General features: G+C 45.1%; 1 protein-coding gene across 1 annotated transcript; it reads left to right on the forward strand.

The window, feature by feature from the left end:
- Positions 1-2,764: 2,764 nt before the first annotated feature.
- On the forward strand, positions 2,765-4,477 carry LOC109748546 (uncharacterized). The gene is made up of 3 exons (XM_020307579.4): positions 2,765-2,854; positions 3,005-3,151; positions 3,797-4,477. Exons 1-3 carry the CDS (start codon positions 2,771-2,773, stop codon positions 4,475-4,477), a joined length of 912 nt encoding a protein of 303 aa, XP_020163168.1. The 5' UTR covers positions 2,765-2,770.
- Positions 4,478-17,920: the final 13,443 nt, after the last annotated feature.

The following is a 17,920-nucleotide window of genomic DNA, read 5'->3' on the forward strand; positions in this document are numbered from 1 at the left end:
TTCTGATTTTTCCTTTCATCAAATATGATTCTAATTGACACTGAATTGAAGTCTCATATTGATCCTCTCATTTTTTGAATATTTTCAGAGATATTAGAAATTTGGAAATTCAATAACTTCAAATAGAAAGTGGATTTTAGAAAATTTCAAAGAGACTTTCAGAATGACTTTTTCAAACTTCCAACTCTCTTCCTTATAATTTGAAGAAGTATTTTTTATATTCTCTCATGAAACTCATTGACTTGCATAAAGTTTCCGAATATGAAATATTTCCAATGGAATTCAATTTTTTTCAATCCCTTTTGATTTCTGTAAATGGAAGAACTCTTGTTATCTTCTCTGAGGTTTTGTGTTGAAATGAATTTGAATTCATGGAGATCAAAATGCAAGATGTAAGTTTTGGGAAAGTCCTTTTATTCAAAAAGAAAGAAGTGAAAAGAAAAGAAAGAAAGAAAGAAAGAAAGAAAGGAAGAAAAAAGAAAGTAGAGAAAAGAAAAAAAAGAAAGAAAGGAAGAAAAAAGCTAAGCTAACCTAAACTAAACAAGAAAGAAGATTACAGGGTGTTATCAACCCAAGCCAAGAAAGATGCTTCATGCTTGTTTGTGGTTCTATGCTTTAGCCACTTAAGTTCTTCAAAGTAAATAGCTTTCCAGCCCTGGAAGGAAGGTTGGATGTGATCAAAAATCTTGTTGTTGCGTGAGATCCAGATAGCCCATGAACCAATAATAATGATATACATGAAGAAAGGTACATGTAACTTCTCTTTGAGGTCTTGAAAAGCTTCAAGGACAGATAAGTTTGGAGTTCTTGTTGGGCAAACGAAATTCCAACATTGTTGGGCAAAAGGACATCCCCAAAAAAGGTGATAGAGTGTTTCCTCCTGCTAACAATTTAGTGTAGCATAGTTGTAGTCCTCCAACACAAAAGTCTTTCTTCTGAGCAGATTTCTTGTTAAGCCTGTCATGTAGGAGCAACCAGAAAAAAACTTTGTTTTTTGGCTGGCAGGAACTTTTCCAGAGCCAATTGAAATGTTCAGGTACCTGTCTAAAACCAATCAAAGCACTGCAAGCTCTTGTTGATTAATAGAATTCATTACCCCAAATATAGCTCCAGGTGTCATTCATTTCTATGAATTCTGAGTGTTTGACTTCCTGACAAATGGCTTCAATATGAAGAAATTCCTCATGAGCTTGTGTAGACAGTGGGATGTGGAACATGTCCTCAATGAATTCAGTATTAATTACTTGATGAACACTTTCCTGAGGATTAATCACAGAAGTGAATAAATGTGGGAATTTGGTTTTCATAATATTGGCATGCCAGAGATCTTCCCAGAACATAACACTTTTGCCATCTCCAACATTGCATCTTGCAATAGCCTTGTACTGATCAAGAAGAGCTAAATTCGATCTCCACCAGAATGATCCCACCTGTTGGTCACCTGGCATGTGACCATTAGAATAATAGGGTCCCCATATGAGATTAACCCAAGGAATATCATGTCTGTTGAAGAATTTATGCATAATTTTCATGAGGAGGGCTTTGTTTGAACATAGGCAGTCCCTGCTACATGTGCAGAAGGATCAGAGATGCGGTGAGGAGCTACCCTGAGCTCGAGCTATTTCTCGGCCAAAGCATGGCAGAGAGGGCGACGGCGTGGTGTGGGTTGGCCTTACCTGGCAGCGGCGAGGGAATGAGAGCAATGGAATCGTCGAGGGGAGACCCTAGGGCACCGAGGATAGATTTTATAGGGCTAGGGGAGCTTCTCCGGCTGTCAAATCGACCAGATGCCGACATGGCGCATCTAGATGTGTTCCCATATAGAAGGAGGGCAGCACGCATGTGTGATACGTCTCCAACGTATCTATAATTTTTGATTATTGCATGCTATTATATTATCTGTTTTGGATGTTTTATATGCATTATTATGCTATTTTATATTATTTTTGGGACTAACTTATTAACCTAGAGCCCAGTGCCAGTTTTTGTTTTTTCCTTGTTTTTTAGTTTCGCAGAAAAGGAAATCAAACGGAGTCCAAACGGAATAAAACTTCCGATGATTCTTCTTGGACCAGAAGACACACGTAGGACTTGAGAATCAAGTGAGAAGAGTCCCGAGGCGACGGCAAGGGTGCAGGGCACGCCCCAGGGGGGTGCCCCCTGCCTTGTGGGTCCCTCGGAGCTCCTCTAACCCTATTCTTTGGCCTATAAATTCCCAAATATTCCCGAACCGCCAGAAACGTCCACCAAAATACTTTTCCGCCGCCGTAACCTTCTATTCCCGTGAGATCCCATCTTCGGGCCTTTTCCGGCATCCTACCGGAGGGGGGTTCGATCACGGAGGGCATCTACATCAACCCTATTGCCCTCCCGATGAAGCGTGAGTAGTTTACCACAAACCTGAGTAAATTGCACAGAAGTACCACAATTGGGGCATTGGAAGCAGATTGGTACCAAGATTGGTAATTTTTACGTGTCAGTACCAAGATTGGGGCTAGCCGTTGCAAAAAAGACTAAAAGCTCGTTTTGTACGTATTGACACTAAAGCTGACCGATTGGGCCCGCCCGTCAGGCACCATGCTGGCCAGTGCGCGCGTCGCCTGCGCTGGCTGCGCGCTGACTCGGACGAGGCCGGCTCGCACCGTTTATGTGCGACCGAGCCAGACCCCGACCCCGACCCCGCTCGCCTTCTTATTTCTTTCTTCCTGCTCTCTGCCTCGCCGTCGCCTGCGCCCGCCACCGCCGGCCGCCACAACACGCCGCCGCAGCCATGGTTCTGGAGGACGAGAGCAGCGACGACAACTCAAGCCTCCCGTACATGCACTCCGAAACCTCCACCGATGGGCTGAACCAGGTAAGTTACTCCATTGGAGCTAGGGTTAGGGTTAGGTTTAGGAAATTTGGGAATTTTTGTGTGTAGGTGGTCTTTGTTGTTAGGATTTCGTTTGATTTGATTTGTCCTCGTCCTCTGCACATGATGGTAACTTGGATTTTGCTTGGGCAGGTGCCTTTCTCTCTTGAGGACCCGGATTACAAGGGTCTTGAGCTAGATCTGATAGTGTTGTGCGAGAAGCATGGGAAGCCATCAGAGAGGCTTGTTGCGTTTGAAGGAACAATGACTGGGAGAAGGTTCTTAGCATGTGCAGAGCCGGTAATTTTCTTGCCTTGGTGATTAAGCACTGGATGTGTTCATTCAAAGTGGCAGAGTCTTGTTTGCCACCTGTGATTCAGTTATGTGCATGCTAAATTTGTTAGGAATGATCATTATTAAGTTCAGTGGAATGCATTTCTGCTAAAATATATGCTCCTGTTGTGTGCACATGCTATTTATTTACACTTTTTTCCAAATGCAGTGTTGCTCAATATTAAGTTCAGTGGAGCCAGTTAGTAACTATTGCTTACTGCTGACAGTAGGTAGTCTCATTAGCTAGTTTGTTGCTGCAGGCTAGTGTAGTGTATTTAGGTGGGCAAAGTAGTTCACATTGTGTTGCTTATTACTGTTAGGATTCCATTATATTAATGGTCAATTCTTAGCAACTGCTGTTGCTTAGCACATGGCTGCTTAGCAACTTCTAAGTTGAATGGAGTGTTACTCTGGTGCCTGGTAAATATATGAGTTGATCATCCATTGTAGGATTACATTAATTTATTTTACAATGTGGTCCTGTTGCTTAGCAAATGGCTGTGCAAATCCAGTTAATGTCAGTGCCAACATTAGGTACTGCCATGAACTAACTGTTGCTTAGTACTCTTAGTAGTTGTATTGTACTAAATTTTGCCCTTCTAATTTTTCTAGGAAGGTCAGAATTGTGGGTTTGTTCAGTGGGTTGATGAGCAGTGGCCCCCAACAATGGAGAATGCATTGCTGAAGCTTTGGTCAATGGTTGAAGAGAGCAAGTCTGCTAGGGTGAATGATAATCTTCAAAGTGCTCTAACTATTCATCAGTTGACAGAAGAAAAGAACAAGCTGGATGCAGACTATGACAAGTTAGTGAAAGATGTGCATCAACTTGTGGACTTTCAGCAGGATAGGGTTGTGGATTTCAGTTATCTGCAGTCTGCTGTCACATATCAGCATCAATGCAGAGCTGAATTGGTGGCTGGTATGAATGCAAAAATGGCAAAGAAAGATGCAGCTGCACAGAAGCTTCAACATAAGTATGAACTCCTGTGCAACCTGACAAGTGCTCAAGCAACTGTCATCCAAAACTTGAAGTTGAAGAATATGAAAGAGAAGGAATTGTTGAGTGAGGCTAGGATGAATTTGGAGTTGAAGAATGCAGAGTTCACAAAGTTTGAGGAGAAGCTCACCCAAGAGAAGGTAGAGTTGAAGCTCCAGGTTGCTGATCTGCTGAAGCTCAATGAAAACCATAATGAAGAGAAGCAGATGCAAGAGTTTAATATTACTGAGCTCATCAAGGCAGAGGAGAAGCTGAAGGAGAAGATCAAGGGGATCCAGGCCATCTTGCAGAACTGAACAAGATGACTTGAGATTAGTGGGGATTGCAGACCTTTTGGGAATGATGGTTGTGCAATGACCTAGTAACTTAGAATTATGGTTGTGTAATGTATGGTTCTAGTACTAATTGTGAACTCTGGTTGTTTATGTACCTAGTAGTTATGCTATTCATCCTTTTGTGAGAAAAGGATGGATTGTGCATTTGAACTCCACTATGTAATGTGAACAATGGATGTGTATTCTATAATGTGTTGAACTCCAGTGTTACTTATGTTATAGTGATGCTTAAATGCTTAAATGCATTTGCAAAAGTAATGCTTATGTTAGAGTGATGCTTATGTTAGAGTGATGCTTATGTTATATTGATGGTTAAATGCTTAAATGCATTTGCAAAAGGAATAGTTACATATGTTATGTTACAGTGATGCTTTAGGTGGTTCCGTCGACCCCGAGCCACCCTAGACCCTAGTTGAATGCTTTAGGTGGTTCCGTCGACCCCGAGACACCCTAGACCCTAGTTGATGTCTTTAGGTGGTTTTCGTCGACCCCGAGCCACCCTAGACCCTAGTTGATGTCTTTAGGTGGTTTCCGTCGTCCCCGAGCCACCCTAGACCCTAGTTGATGCCTTTATGTGGTTCTGTCGACCCCGAGCCACACTAGACCCTAGTTGATGTCTTTAGGTGTTTCCGTCGACCTCGAGCCACCCTAGACCCTAGTTGATGCCTTTATGTGGTTCCGTCGACCCCAAGCCACCCTAGACCCTAGTTGATGTCTTTACGTGTTTCCGTCGACCCCGAGCCACCCTAGACCCTAGTTGATGCCTTTATGTGGTTCCGTCGACCCCGAGCCACCCTAGACCCTAGTTGATGTCTTTAGGTGTTTCCGTCGACCCCGAGCCACCCTAGACCCTAGTTGATGCCTTTATGTGGTTCTGTCGACCCGAGCCACCCTAGACCCTAAATGATGCTTTAGGTGGTTCCGTCGACCCCGAGCCACCAAAACCCTAAATGATGCATTTAGGTGTTTCCGTCGACCCCGAGCCACCTTAGACCCTAGTTGATGCCTTTATGTGGTTCCGTCGTCCCCGAGCCACCCTAGACCCTAAATGATGCTTTAGGTGGTTCCGTCGACCCCGAGCCACTCTAGACCCTAAATGATGCTTTAGGTGGTTCCGTCGACCCCGAGCCACCAAAACCCTAAATGATGCTTTTAGGTGTTTCCGTCGACCCCGAGCCACCCTAGACCCTAGTTGATGCCTTTATGTGGTTCCGTCGTCCCCGAGCCACCCTAGACCCTAAATGATGCTTTAGGTGGTTCCGTCGACCCCGAGCCACCCTAGACCCTAAATGATGCTTTAGGTGGTTCCGTCGACCCCGAGCCACCAAAACCCTAAATGATGCCTTTAGGTGTTTCCGTCGACCCCGAGCCACCCTAGACCCTAGTTGATGCCTTTATGTGGTTCCGTCGACCCCGAGCCACCCTAGACCCTAAATGATGCTTTAGGTGGTTCCGTCGACCCCGAGCCACCCTATACCCTAGTTGATGTCTTTAGGTGGTTTCCGTCGACCCCGAGCCACCCTAGACCCTAACCGATGCTTTAGGTGGTTCCGTCGACCCCGAGCCACCCTATACCCTAGTTGCTGTCTTTAGGTGGTTTCCGTCGACCCCGAGCCACCCTAGACCCTAAATGATGCTTTAGGTGGTTCCGTCGACCCCGAGCCACCCTATACCCTAGTTGATGTCTTTAGGTGATTTCCGTCGACCCCGAGCCACCAAAACCCTAAATGATGCCTTTAGGTGGTTCCGTCGACCCCGAGCCACCAACATATCAATCTTAAAAAGAACCATTTTGAGCATAGACAACATATCAATAAGATGCAAGAACATCCAGGCATTCACTCATCAGATGCATCCACATGAACAAAAGCCATATATGGCATTGATTCTTAAAGTACACAACCAAAGCATAGAAGTACATCCACATTGTATCATAGGATGCAAGAACACACACATGAAGTATCTAGTTACCACTTGCATAGAAGTAGCTCCTCCATCCACTATGTGTACCACCAGCACCTCTCCCAGCAATAGATGTGGAGGGAGCAGTAGATGTGGAGGGACCAGATTGCCTTGGGGCAGAGAATGTACCTCTCCCTCTCCCAGCACCTCTCCCAGCACCTGGTGCAGCACCTCTACCAGCACCTCTAGCAGCACCACTCCCAGCAGCTGCAGCTGCAGCCCCTCTCCCAGCTCCTCTCCCAGCTCCTCTCCCAGCTCCTGTTCCAGCTGTTGGTGTTGTTGTAGGAGCTGGATGAGAAGTTCTTGATGCTGGTGTAGTAGCAGCAGCACCAGCATTGGAATTCCTTGCAAGAGGCTTGCATAAACAAAGAAGGAAAATGAGTTAGTACTTAAAAAAATAGAATGTACAAGAAGGAAAACCTGTTACTACTTATTAGAGGATTACCACATGTTTGTTCTTCCTCAAAGCCAGCTCAGGCTTCAACTGCTTGTTGCAGCTTGTGTACCTATGTCCTTGCAGTCCACAATTGCCACATGTTATAGTCCCCATTCTTGATGTCGCCTTAGGCTTTGGAACTTCAAATTTCCCCTTGATCCTCTTCTCTTTCTTTCTTCCTCTCTTCACTTTAAATGCAGGTGGGTCAATGTCTGGACCAGGGGTCCTTGTCCAGTCATGCTCACCAGGAACTGGATAGATCATTGGTTCATAAGCTGCTAGATAAATTTCTTTCTTGAAGAACTTGCTGACATAATCCTCTGGTTTTCTTTTGGCCTTGTTTATTACTGAGATGGCATGGTTACATGGGATGCCACTTAGGTCCCATTTTCTGCACCCACATGTGTGCATTTGCAAGTTAACAGCATGGGTTTGCTGCTCACTTGTAACTTGCCACAAGTCCACACCAGCTTGAATTGGTTTGCAATATTTGGCCCTCTCCTTCTCAACCTCTAGCTTCTCACTATAATGGGGTGTTATGTCCCATCTAGCTTTCTTTCCACTCTCCCGATTCCTATGCCACCTCACCATCTGCTTATCCTTTATTCCATCACACATTGTCCTAATTGGTTTCTTCCTAACATCTAGGACATACTTGTTGAACACCTCAGATAAATTGTTAACTACAAGGTCAGTCTTGCAGTTTGTGTCAAATGCATGCCTTGCCCATGTTTTCTTGGGTATTTGACAAAGCCACTCCCAAGCTTGCTCACACTCAGCTCTAAGGTCATTCATTGCAATGTTAAATTTGTGTTCACTATATGCATAGGCAGCATTATCCATACACTTTTTCAGATCTTCCCCCCTAAACCCAGCATTTTGGAAGTTTGCATAGATATGCCTAAGGCAGAACCTTTGGTTGCACTTAGGAAAGACAGCATTCACTGCATTTAGTAGGCCCTGGGACACACAATTAAACTAGCTAAGCTACTATCTAGCACAAAACAACCATATAGGAACAATGACATAAGATGCAAGCACATACCTTTTGTCTATCTGACATTATTGTATATGGACCAAACCTTCCCACTTCTCCTCCTAGGCAGATTTTAAGTTGGTGTAGAACCGACACCAGTTAGGTGTGTCCTCTTGCCCAACAATACCAAATGCTAGTGGGTATATATTGTTGTTGCCATCTCTACTAGTGGCAGGAAGTAGTTGAGCACCAATAGTTAACTTAATGAAGCACCCATCAACACCTGAATGAGCAAGCAAATTCAGTATTAAAACCATTCAAATGCATTTCAAGATGAAACAATATGTAACTAATACACAAGGTGAACAAACTAACCAATGAATGGTCTGCACCCCTTGAGAAACCCCTCCCTTGCTCCATTGATGCAATAGAACATAGCATGGAATCTTGGACCTGGATGGGGGATTTTTTCAGTGGGTGTTGGAGTTACAGTAGTGACTACTACTCTACTCCCAGGGTTTGTATCCATCACTGTCTGAGCATAGTCTTTCAACCTAGGGTATTGCTTCTTGTGGTCTCCTAGCACAACATCAATAGCTAGGTTCTTTGCCCTATATGCCATTGACTTGGGCACATCCACACCATACTTCTCCATGCAGGCACCAATCAAAGTCTGAATGCCAGTTGTTAGATCAGATCTAAACAGTGACTCATACTTCTGTGCAAGCCACTTGGCACTTACCCTTGTTGTCTCTGTACTAATAGGGCAAGTGTGCTTAATTCTCATCTTCTTAATTACAAAAGTAGTTTCACCTTTTATAACTGCTGCCACCATAAAGAAGTTGCAATGTTTTTGGTTGCATTCTACAATTATTCTTTGATCTGAGTTCCTATGATATTTGAAGTTTCTGCCTTGAGTGATGTGTAAGTTCAACAAAGCCTCTCTGAATTGATGTTGATCCTTGAAACACATCTTTAGACATAATTGCTCATGTGGTGCCTCCATTTTCTCATTGTACCATTTTCTAGGAGGCCTCTGCTTTGCCCTGCTCTTCCTTTTCTTTGGCAGCACAAATGACAATGGCTCATAACCATCATCATCAGCCTCCTTCAACAATCCTTTCTCTTCTTCATTAGATGAAGGTTTGAAATCAGGTTCCTCCTCTTGAACTACACTTGAATGTGTCCTTGTTGTAGGCCCTTTCCTAACTGGAAGCTGCTGTTTCTTCTTCTTCTTCTCTTCATGTACAATTACAGTTTCTTCATCCTGTGAAACAACCTTGTCATCTTCATCCATTTCAAAAGGTTCCTCAACCTCTGTGTCACCCGAGTAATGCACCATTTCTTCCTACTCAGATTCTTCATCATCTGTTTGTTCCTCTTCTACTTCATTATACTCTCTCTGTTTCTTTCCCTCATCCATCTCTATGTCATCAGCATCACCCATATAAAAAGGGTTTACATCACTGTCATCTTCACCTTCACAATCAGAACCACCACTGCCATCATATCCCTCTTCTTCTTCTATTTCCAAAACAGCTTTCAGTTTTCCTTTTACATTCTTGCTCTCTTGAGTGCAAACACCAGTACCATGAGCTAAACTGCAGCTGCTACTCTGACTTTCAAAGGCAACTCCTTCTTCATCAACAACATAGATGGGTGGCTCACTAAGATCATACAACACAGGCTCTTCATACACAACAGTGGATAATTCTTGCCTCTCAAACTTGCTGTAAGGAGGTGGACATGCCCTCACTAGCAAATTTAAAACCTTACACTCCTCAACCTGCCTCTTTACTAGTTGCAACTCAGCATTACTCTCTACCATCTCCAATCCTTTCTCCCCTAAATCTGGATTCTCAATGTGAAACAGCAGATCATATTCACTAAATCCTTGGGTTTCCATCACTGCAATCATATTCAGGTATGTTACATCTGAACTGCAGAGCTTCAGCTCTAACATTTCTGAAGCATCAAAATAGAACCTAACATCCAAAATGTCATCATACAAACTGCAAAATGAAATAACAGACAAAATTGGTTAATAAACAATTTTACTTAACATATTGTCTAACATATAAACAAAGATTTGTTCCAGTTAACATATAAACAAGTTAACATATAAACAGAGCTTTGTTTAAGTTAACATATACACAAGTTAACATATAAACAGAGCTTTGTTTAAGTTAATATATAAGCAAAGCTTTTATTTACCCTAGCTAGGTAACACCTAATGCTGCTCTGACAATTTGGACTAAGAAATAACAATGTAATCCACTGATGTTGCTCTGCTCTGCTCCAGTTAGGTAACACATAATGCTACTCTGCTCTAGTTAGGACTCATGTAATCCACTATACTACTCTGCTCTAGTTAGGCCTAGCAATTAGAGTGCTAAACATGCATGCAGTAAACTCTAACCCTAATCCCCAATTTCAGTGAGCAAGAATGGAGATAGAATGGAACAGTGGAGCACTTACAGAACATCACCGAAGCCATGAGTCCAGTGATGGGCGGTGCTAGGGTTGTCCACCCAAATTCACGCCAGCCGCAGCCTCTGCTCCATCGACAACACTGGCTCCGCAAAATCTTCCTCCTCACTACTGTACTCCGAGCTGGAGTAGCCGCCACTGCCATCGAAGCGGGGAAGGTCACCGCCGCTCGCATCGCCCCGGCCATCGCCGCCTGTCGGAGTCGCCGAGGCCATCGTCGCCTAGGGCACAACAGCCGCGGGGGAGAGGAGGGCGCGAGGGAGGTGACAGCGCCTAAGCAGTTCGATCCATGGCTACGGCGCCGTGGTGCAGCGGCGGCGGGGCGGGCGGGGAGGCAGCCGCCGGCGAGGGTGCGAGGAAAAGGAACAGGGCAGAGCGGGGTCGGGGTCTGGCTCGGTCGCACCAACGGGCCGGCCTCGTCCGAGTTAGCGCGCAGCCAGCGCAGGCGACGCGCGCACTGGCCAGCGTGGCACCTGACGGGCGGGCCCAATTGGTCAGCTTTAGTGTCAATACGTACAAAACGAGCTTTTAGTCTTTTTAGCAACGGCTAGCCCCAATCTTGGTACTGACACGTAAAAATTACCAATCTTGGTACCAATCTGCTTCCAATGCCCCAATTGTGGTACTTCTGTGCAATTTACTCCACAAACCTACGGGTCCATAGCTAGTAGCTAGATGGCTTCTTCTCTCTCTTTGATTCTCAATACCATGTTCTCCTCGATGTTCTTGGAGATCTATCCGATGCAACCTTCTTTTGCGGTGTGTTTGTCGAGATCGGTGAATTATGGAATTATGATCAGCTTATCTATGAATATTATTTGAATCTTCTCTGAACTCTTATATGCATGATTTGGTATCTTTGTATTTCTCTTCGAATTATCGGTTTGCTTTGGCCAACTAGATTGATTTTTCTTGCAATGGGAGAGGTTCTTAGTTTTGGGTTCAATCTTGCGTTATTTCACCCAGTGACAAAGTAGGGGTAGAGATGCACATATTGAATTGTTGCCATCAAGGATAAAAAGATGGGGGTTTTCATCATATTGCTTGAGTTTAGCCCTCTACCTCATGTCATCTTACTTAATGTGTTACTCCGTTCTGTATGAACTTAAAACTCTAGATGCATGCTGGATAGCGGTCGATGTGTGGAGTAATAATAATAGATGCATGCAGGAGTCGGTCTACTTGACACGGACGTGATGCCTATATTCATAATCATTGCCTTGGGTATCGACATAACTTGCGCTTTTCTAACAATTGCTTGACAGTAATTTGTTCACCCATCGTATTATTTGCCTTCAAGAGAGAAGCCTCTAGTGAAACCTATGGCCCCTGGGTCTATTTTCCTTTATATATTTTCAGATCTATATACCAAAAATACCTTGCTGCAACTTATTTACTTTTATTTACTTTTACATTTTAGTAATCTTTTATATCTATCCCTATCAGATCTCACCTTTGCAAGTGACCGTGAAGGCATTGGCAACCCCTTTTTCGCGTTGGGTGCAAGTGTTTGATTGTTTATGTATTTGCATATATTGGGGACATGCACATTTCTCCCACTAGATTGATACCTTGGTTCTTAACTGAGGGAAATACTTATTTCTACTTTGCGGCATCACCCTTTCCTCTTCAAGGGAAAAACCAACGCAAGCTCAAGAAGTAGCGGGAAGAATTTCTGGCGCCGTTGCCGGGGAGGTTCACAGCAAGTCAAGATTAGTCTCCCGTCAACTTGCCAATTTCTGGCGTCGTTGCCGGGGAGATCTACATAAAGCCTACCAAGTACCCATCATAAACTCTCATCTGTTGCATTACATTATTTGCCATTTGCCTCTCGTTTCCCTCTCCCCCACTTCTAAAATGTTTTCAGAAAAATACAAAAAGAATTGCCTTTTTATTCGCCCTTCTTTCCGTATGCCTTTTTGCTTGTTTGCTATCTTTGCTTGTGTTGCCATGTGCCTTCTGTTTGCTTGCATCTTTGCTTGCTAAAAATCTATTGATATGGATCTACTTAAAGTTTTCTACTTGGATCATCTTTGATCCATATGTGCTCGTGCTGAAACCCCAACTAGTTTAGTTGAGGGAAAATCTTTAGATGAGCATGCTCATTTTGTGCATCATCATTTCTCCGAAAAAGGGAGACTCTTATGGAATCAAATAAATTGCTTGCTATGTTATGCTTGGAATCTTTGTGAACTTTGTGATTTTACTTGTTTCTCTAAGAACCTGAGAAACACCTTCCCTGCCTATGCGAGTTTAATGATAATGAAATATTATCTTCTTATGAAAATGGTGTTTATAGTTACTATGATATCGAACAAATTGAAGAATTTGTTGCTTTTAAGGGTGCTTATGAAGTTGCTTCTTTGATTGAAAAGTATGATATTACTCTCTACAAATCTGAAATTTTGACATACTTAGATATTGTTATAAAAACTATGCTCATAATGCCTATGTTAAGGAATTGGAAAAAGTCTGAAAAAAACCTTGAATTCATTCTCCAAGTGTGAATCAAACCCTGAAGTTAGAATCCCTGAACTTGTCACCCTGTCTTTTTTTTATCCCGGTCTATCCTGGCTGATTAGCGTTAAAAGCTGGTTTGGGTTTCAGGATTGCTAACGTGGCAGGGATTAGGGGTTAATTGGATGCAATGCTAGACTGACTGTGGGCCCTTCCAGTACTCACTTAAGTTGCAGCGGTGGCGAGAAATTAAGGGCTTGAGTAGGGGAACCAAATTAGGGATCGTTGGTAGGCTGGAGACGGGCGGCGACGATGATGACGACGGCGACGGCAGTTATTCGAGCAGGAGGCGGGCTCGGGGAGCAATCGACGGCGTCTTCCTCCTCCCATGCATCGTACTCAGACGGAGGTCGTGGACACATGGCTCCGTCAAGGTCGCCCGGGCGGTACTGCGAGGACGCCATGGCGTACGAGTCGGAAGTGGAACGCCACTGTAAGAAGATTCTACTGCTGCATTCATGGAATTGTAGTAAGCTTCCAATCTTCTTCTCTTGTAATTTTTCCTCGTCCTTGTTTCCGTTTCTGATGGTATGAATTGTTTCAGTCAGAGGGATGGCTGTGGATTTTTTCAGCGGCAAGATGGTCCTTGCTCCCCATTTATTGTACAACTACTAATGGATCTTTAGGATGCAATCAGGAGGTTTGAAGTTGTATGTGGTGACGGCAGGAAGCAATGAATGCAACAGATGCAGAGAAATGGAATAGAGGATGCACTAAGGCAACTAGTTCCGAAGAAGAATGCAGAAATTCAAGCAAATAGGGCAAGATGTGATAGTTTAGAAAGAAAACAAATGTCCAGCATCGTGTTTTATGGCATGATCATGTTAGTGGCAGGTTTATTTTCAAGATTTGCCCTGCATTGATAGCTAGAAGATGAATGTTATGTCAAAAATTTTTATCAGCAGAATGATGTAATAATTGGATGATGGAATGGTACTTCATATTGTAGGATGATGTTATATTTGCTGGTACATTTTGTTTGTCGGCAACTTTAGAAAATAGCAGGTAGTGCTACTTCTGGATATTTGTCCAGGGTGACAAAATAGCACCTCGTACATTTTACATTGGAAAGACATAAACACATATCACATAAACAACAGATAAATTTGTCTAGACTGACAAAATCACTACTTCTGGATATTTTCCACCGGAAAGACATCACTGGTACGCATCGGTGCTATACAAACGGTTTTTAACCCATTTCCGCGACGACATTTGGAACCGTCGCCAAGTGAGTGTGGGCGATAGGGGGGTCCTTCCCACACGACCCAGAAATCGTCGGGGATAGGCCCTCCTGGGACATAGGCTGGGGCAAAATGAGCTCGTGTGCGATCGGGCGAGGCATCGAAACCCAATCATTTCCGTTCATATGTACATCCCACACGGTGAATCCCAAAAAAACATTTTCGTTCGTATGTATATCACACACCGTTAATCCAAGGAATACGTTTCCGTTCTTATGTACATCCCACATAGCCAATCCAGGGAAAACATTTCCGTTCGTATGTATATCACACACAGTCAATCCAAGGAATACGTTTCCGTTCTTATGTACATCCCTGTGATGCCCGGATAGTTAAGCTACAGTAACCCTCTGCTAATGATGCCACACCACCATGGTTACCGTTGTTAATCTCGCGGTGAATCAAGTTCCGTTTGAATTCAAATTTAAAATAAAGCTAAACGATAAAAGTTTTCAAACATAAAAACTAAAATGTGCTAAATGTGAGAAATAAATCCTAAGTAATAATGGTGGAGAAACAAACATTTTTAGAAGTATCTGAATACCCCAAAATAATTAAAACAGTAACCAAAATAGCCCCATTAATCCATTTTCATTTATGCAAAATCCAAATGAATTCAAATGCTCACCAAACCTTTTGTGGCAATACTAAATAATGCCTAGTATTTGATCTGGCAAGTTTCTTATTTTACAAAATGCATTGGTGGCTATACTAAATGCAAAGCAGTGTAGAAAAACTAAATAGAGAAATAAAAAATAAAAGAGAAGAAAAGTTAAAGCCTAAAACTGTTCACCTAAAAGCCTAGTACTACAGAAGGCCCAGCCCACCAGTGGGATTTTCTCCTACCACTTGAACATAACAGGGAGGCCATGGCGCTGGCAATGCTCGCAGGCCGTCCACGCCGTGGATGTTGCGCAGTCGGCCATCCCGCGGCTCCCTGAGTGGATAAGGCCGCACCTCGACACCCCCGACGGAACCCTAGCTCCAGTTCTTCCCCACTCTTCCCTCTCGTGCCGTTTCCCTCGATCTCGAGCGCACCCGCAACACCGTCGCCATGGCCATCGTCGATCCCGCGGCCACCGAACTCCTCAGCGCCTCTAAGCGTGTCCTGTTGCTTCTTCTACGACGCCTACTTCTCCTACGAGGAGCAGAGCGATTGGAGCCGCCCAAGTGCGGGCAAATCTGCCATCTTCTTCCTCTACTGTCGTCGCCCCTCGTCGCTAAATCCGCACCACCCCTGCGCTCCTAAGCTAACACAGAGCCACCGTGCGCTCCTACGTAAGTGTCCGCTCCTTTCCTCTCTGGCCGTGCCTCGATCTTGTGCCTGTAGATAGCCTAGCAGCTCACCATGCCATGGCCGGAGCTTCGGGTCCGCGCGCTCATGACCGCATCCCCCTGACTGCCTGTAGCCCCGCGCCCGTTGGTCCCCGCGCACGCCTTGCCTCGCCCTAGGCCGCGCCTCGAGCCGCCCGCTCGAGCGCTCGCTGGCTCCGCCCGCTTGTACTGCTGTCGCGCTGCTGTTGCTGCTCGGTTACTGCCGCTGCTACTCGCTGCCACACTGCTTTGCTTGCGACGCTGCTGCTGTTGCGTTGCTGTTGCGTGCGGCCACTGCTGCTTCACCTCGCCTCTGCTCACGAAGCCACCGCGCCCCGCGCTCGACGCCCCTCCTCGCCCATGCCACCGTGCCGCTCCGCCGGGACCGCGCCTAGGCCCGCTCCCCGCCGCGCAGCTGCTCCCTGCCCGCGCCCTCCTACCTGCTCCCGACCGCCTCGCTACGCACCGCTCGCTCCAGGTCGCGACGCCACCGCTTCTTGCCTGCAGCGCTCGCCCCGCTCGTCCCGACAACACCGGCGCCGCCCTCCGCTGGAGCCACCCTCCGCCGGAGCCGCCCTGTTGCCGACCGGCCCCTGCCCCCCCTGTGCCTGACCGTGGCCGCCGGCCCTCCTCTGCGAGGTCGTGCGTAGTGCCCGGCCAGGAGGTCGGTTAGCCAATGCCACATGGGCCCCGCCCAAAAAAGAGGTTAAAAACAGAGGATATAAATAATAAATATTAAATTAATTAATTAGTTGATTCGCAATTTAATTAGTTAACTTAATTAACTAAAACCTAATTAGTCTAAAACAAAATGTTAACTTAAGTCTACTAGACAATGACAGTGGGGTCCAACCCCTTGTTGACTGGTTAACTAGACCCCTTGGACCCACATGTCATTCTCTGGTGTACTTCTGTGTACACAGATCTCGGTGCACCTAATTTTTTCCCCATTTATTTCCGAATTACAAGTAAATCCAGAAGTTTTGAAAATCATTTAAAACTTTGGAAAATCATATAAAATAATCCGTAACTCGGATGAAAATACTTTATACATGCAAGTTGCTCAGAACGACGAGACGAATCCGAATACATAGTCCGTTTGTTCGCCACACTTCCTTAGCATAGCGAACCTGCAACCTCCACCTCTGGTCCGTCTGTCCGAAAAAGCTAAACACCGGTAATACTTTCCCGGATGTTTCCCCCCTTCGCCGGTATCGCCTACTACTGCTTAGGTCACCTTTAGCACCTCGTATTGCCATGTTATGCTTTGTGTTGCTTTGATTGCTCTATTATTTATTTGTGTTCCCCCTCCGTTACTTCTTTCCGATAGACCTCGAGAACACCGCTATTACCCCTGTGATCGTCTGCATTGACGACGACCCATCCTTCTTGCTAGAGCAACCAGGCAAGCCCCCCCCCTTGATCAACCCGATATCGCCTATTCCTTCTGTCTACTGCTTGCATTAGAGTAGTGTAGCATGTTACTGCTTCGGTTAATCCTATTCTGCTGCATAGCCTGTCAATGTTGCTACAATTGTTGATACCTTTACCTGCTATACTAATGCTTAGTATAGGTTGCTAGTATTCCATCAGTGGCCCTACATTCTTGTCCTTCTGGCATGCTATACTACCGGGCCGTGATCACTCAGGAGGTGATCACGGGTATATATACTTACATACATATTATATGATACATGTGGTGACTAAAGTCGAGTCGGCTCGTAGAGTACCCGCAAGTGATTCCGATGTGGGGGTTGAAAGGACAGGTGGTTCCATCCCGGTAGTGGTGGGCCTGGTTCTCGACGGCCCCCGACTGTTACTTTGTGGCGGAGCGACAGCGCAGGTTGAGACAACCTAGGTAAAAGGACGACCCGGAGTTGTACCTCGACCTTATGACAACTAGAACCAGATACTTAATAAAACACACCCTTCCAAGTGCTAGATACAACCCGGTGAGCGCCCTCTCACAGGGCGACGAGGAGAGGATCGCGGGGTAGGATTATGCTATACGATGTTACTTGGTGAACTTACCATCTACTCTCTTCTATATGCTTCAAGATGGAGGCTGCCAGAAGCGTAGTCTTCGATAAGACTAGCTATCCCCCCTCTTATTCTGGCATTCTGCAGTTCAGTCCACCGATACTACCCATTTCATTGATACCAATGCATATGTAGTGTAGATCCATGCTTACGAGTACTTTGGATGAGTAATCACGGTTGCTTTGCTCCCCTTTTCCCCCTTTCTGTACCTGGTTGATGTAACCAGATGCTAGAGCCCAGGAGCCAGACGCCACCTTCGACGATTCTTACTGCACCGAGGGTGCCTACTTCTACGCGCAAGCCACCGCCGACGACCAGGAGTAGTTTAGGAGGATCCCAGGCAGGAGGCCTGCGCCTCTTTCGATCTGCATCCCAGTTTGTGCTAGCCATCTTATGGCAACTTGTTTAACTTATGTTTGTACTAA

The sequence above is a fragment of the Aegilops tauschii genome, chromosome 6 (assembly GCF_002575655.3).
Source record: "Aegilops tauschii subsp. strangulata cultivar AL8/78 chromosome 6, Aet v6.0, whole genome shotgun sequence".
Classification (NCBI taxonomy): Eukaryota; Viridiplantae; Streptophyta; class Magnoliopsida; order Poales; family Poaceae; genus Aegilops; species Aegilops tauschii.

Bases quoted from the DNA above. Each gene is read 5' to 3' on its own strand.
- LOC109748546 (XM_020307579.4), top strand. From the start codon at position 2,771: ATGGTTCTGGAGGACGAGAGCAGCGACGACAACTCAAGCCTCCCGTAC. The intron at 2,855-3,004 runs GTAAGTTACTCC...TTGCTTGGGCAG, and splicing joins CCACCGATGGGCTGAACCAG to GTGCCTTTCTCTCTTGAGGA. The intron at 3,152-3,796 runs GTAATTTTCTTG...TAATTTTTCTAG, and splicing joins TCTTAGCATGTGCAGAGCCG to GAAGGTCAGAATTGTGGGTT.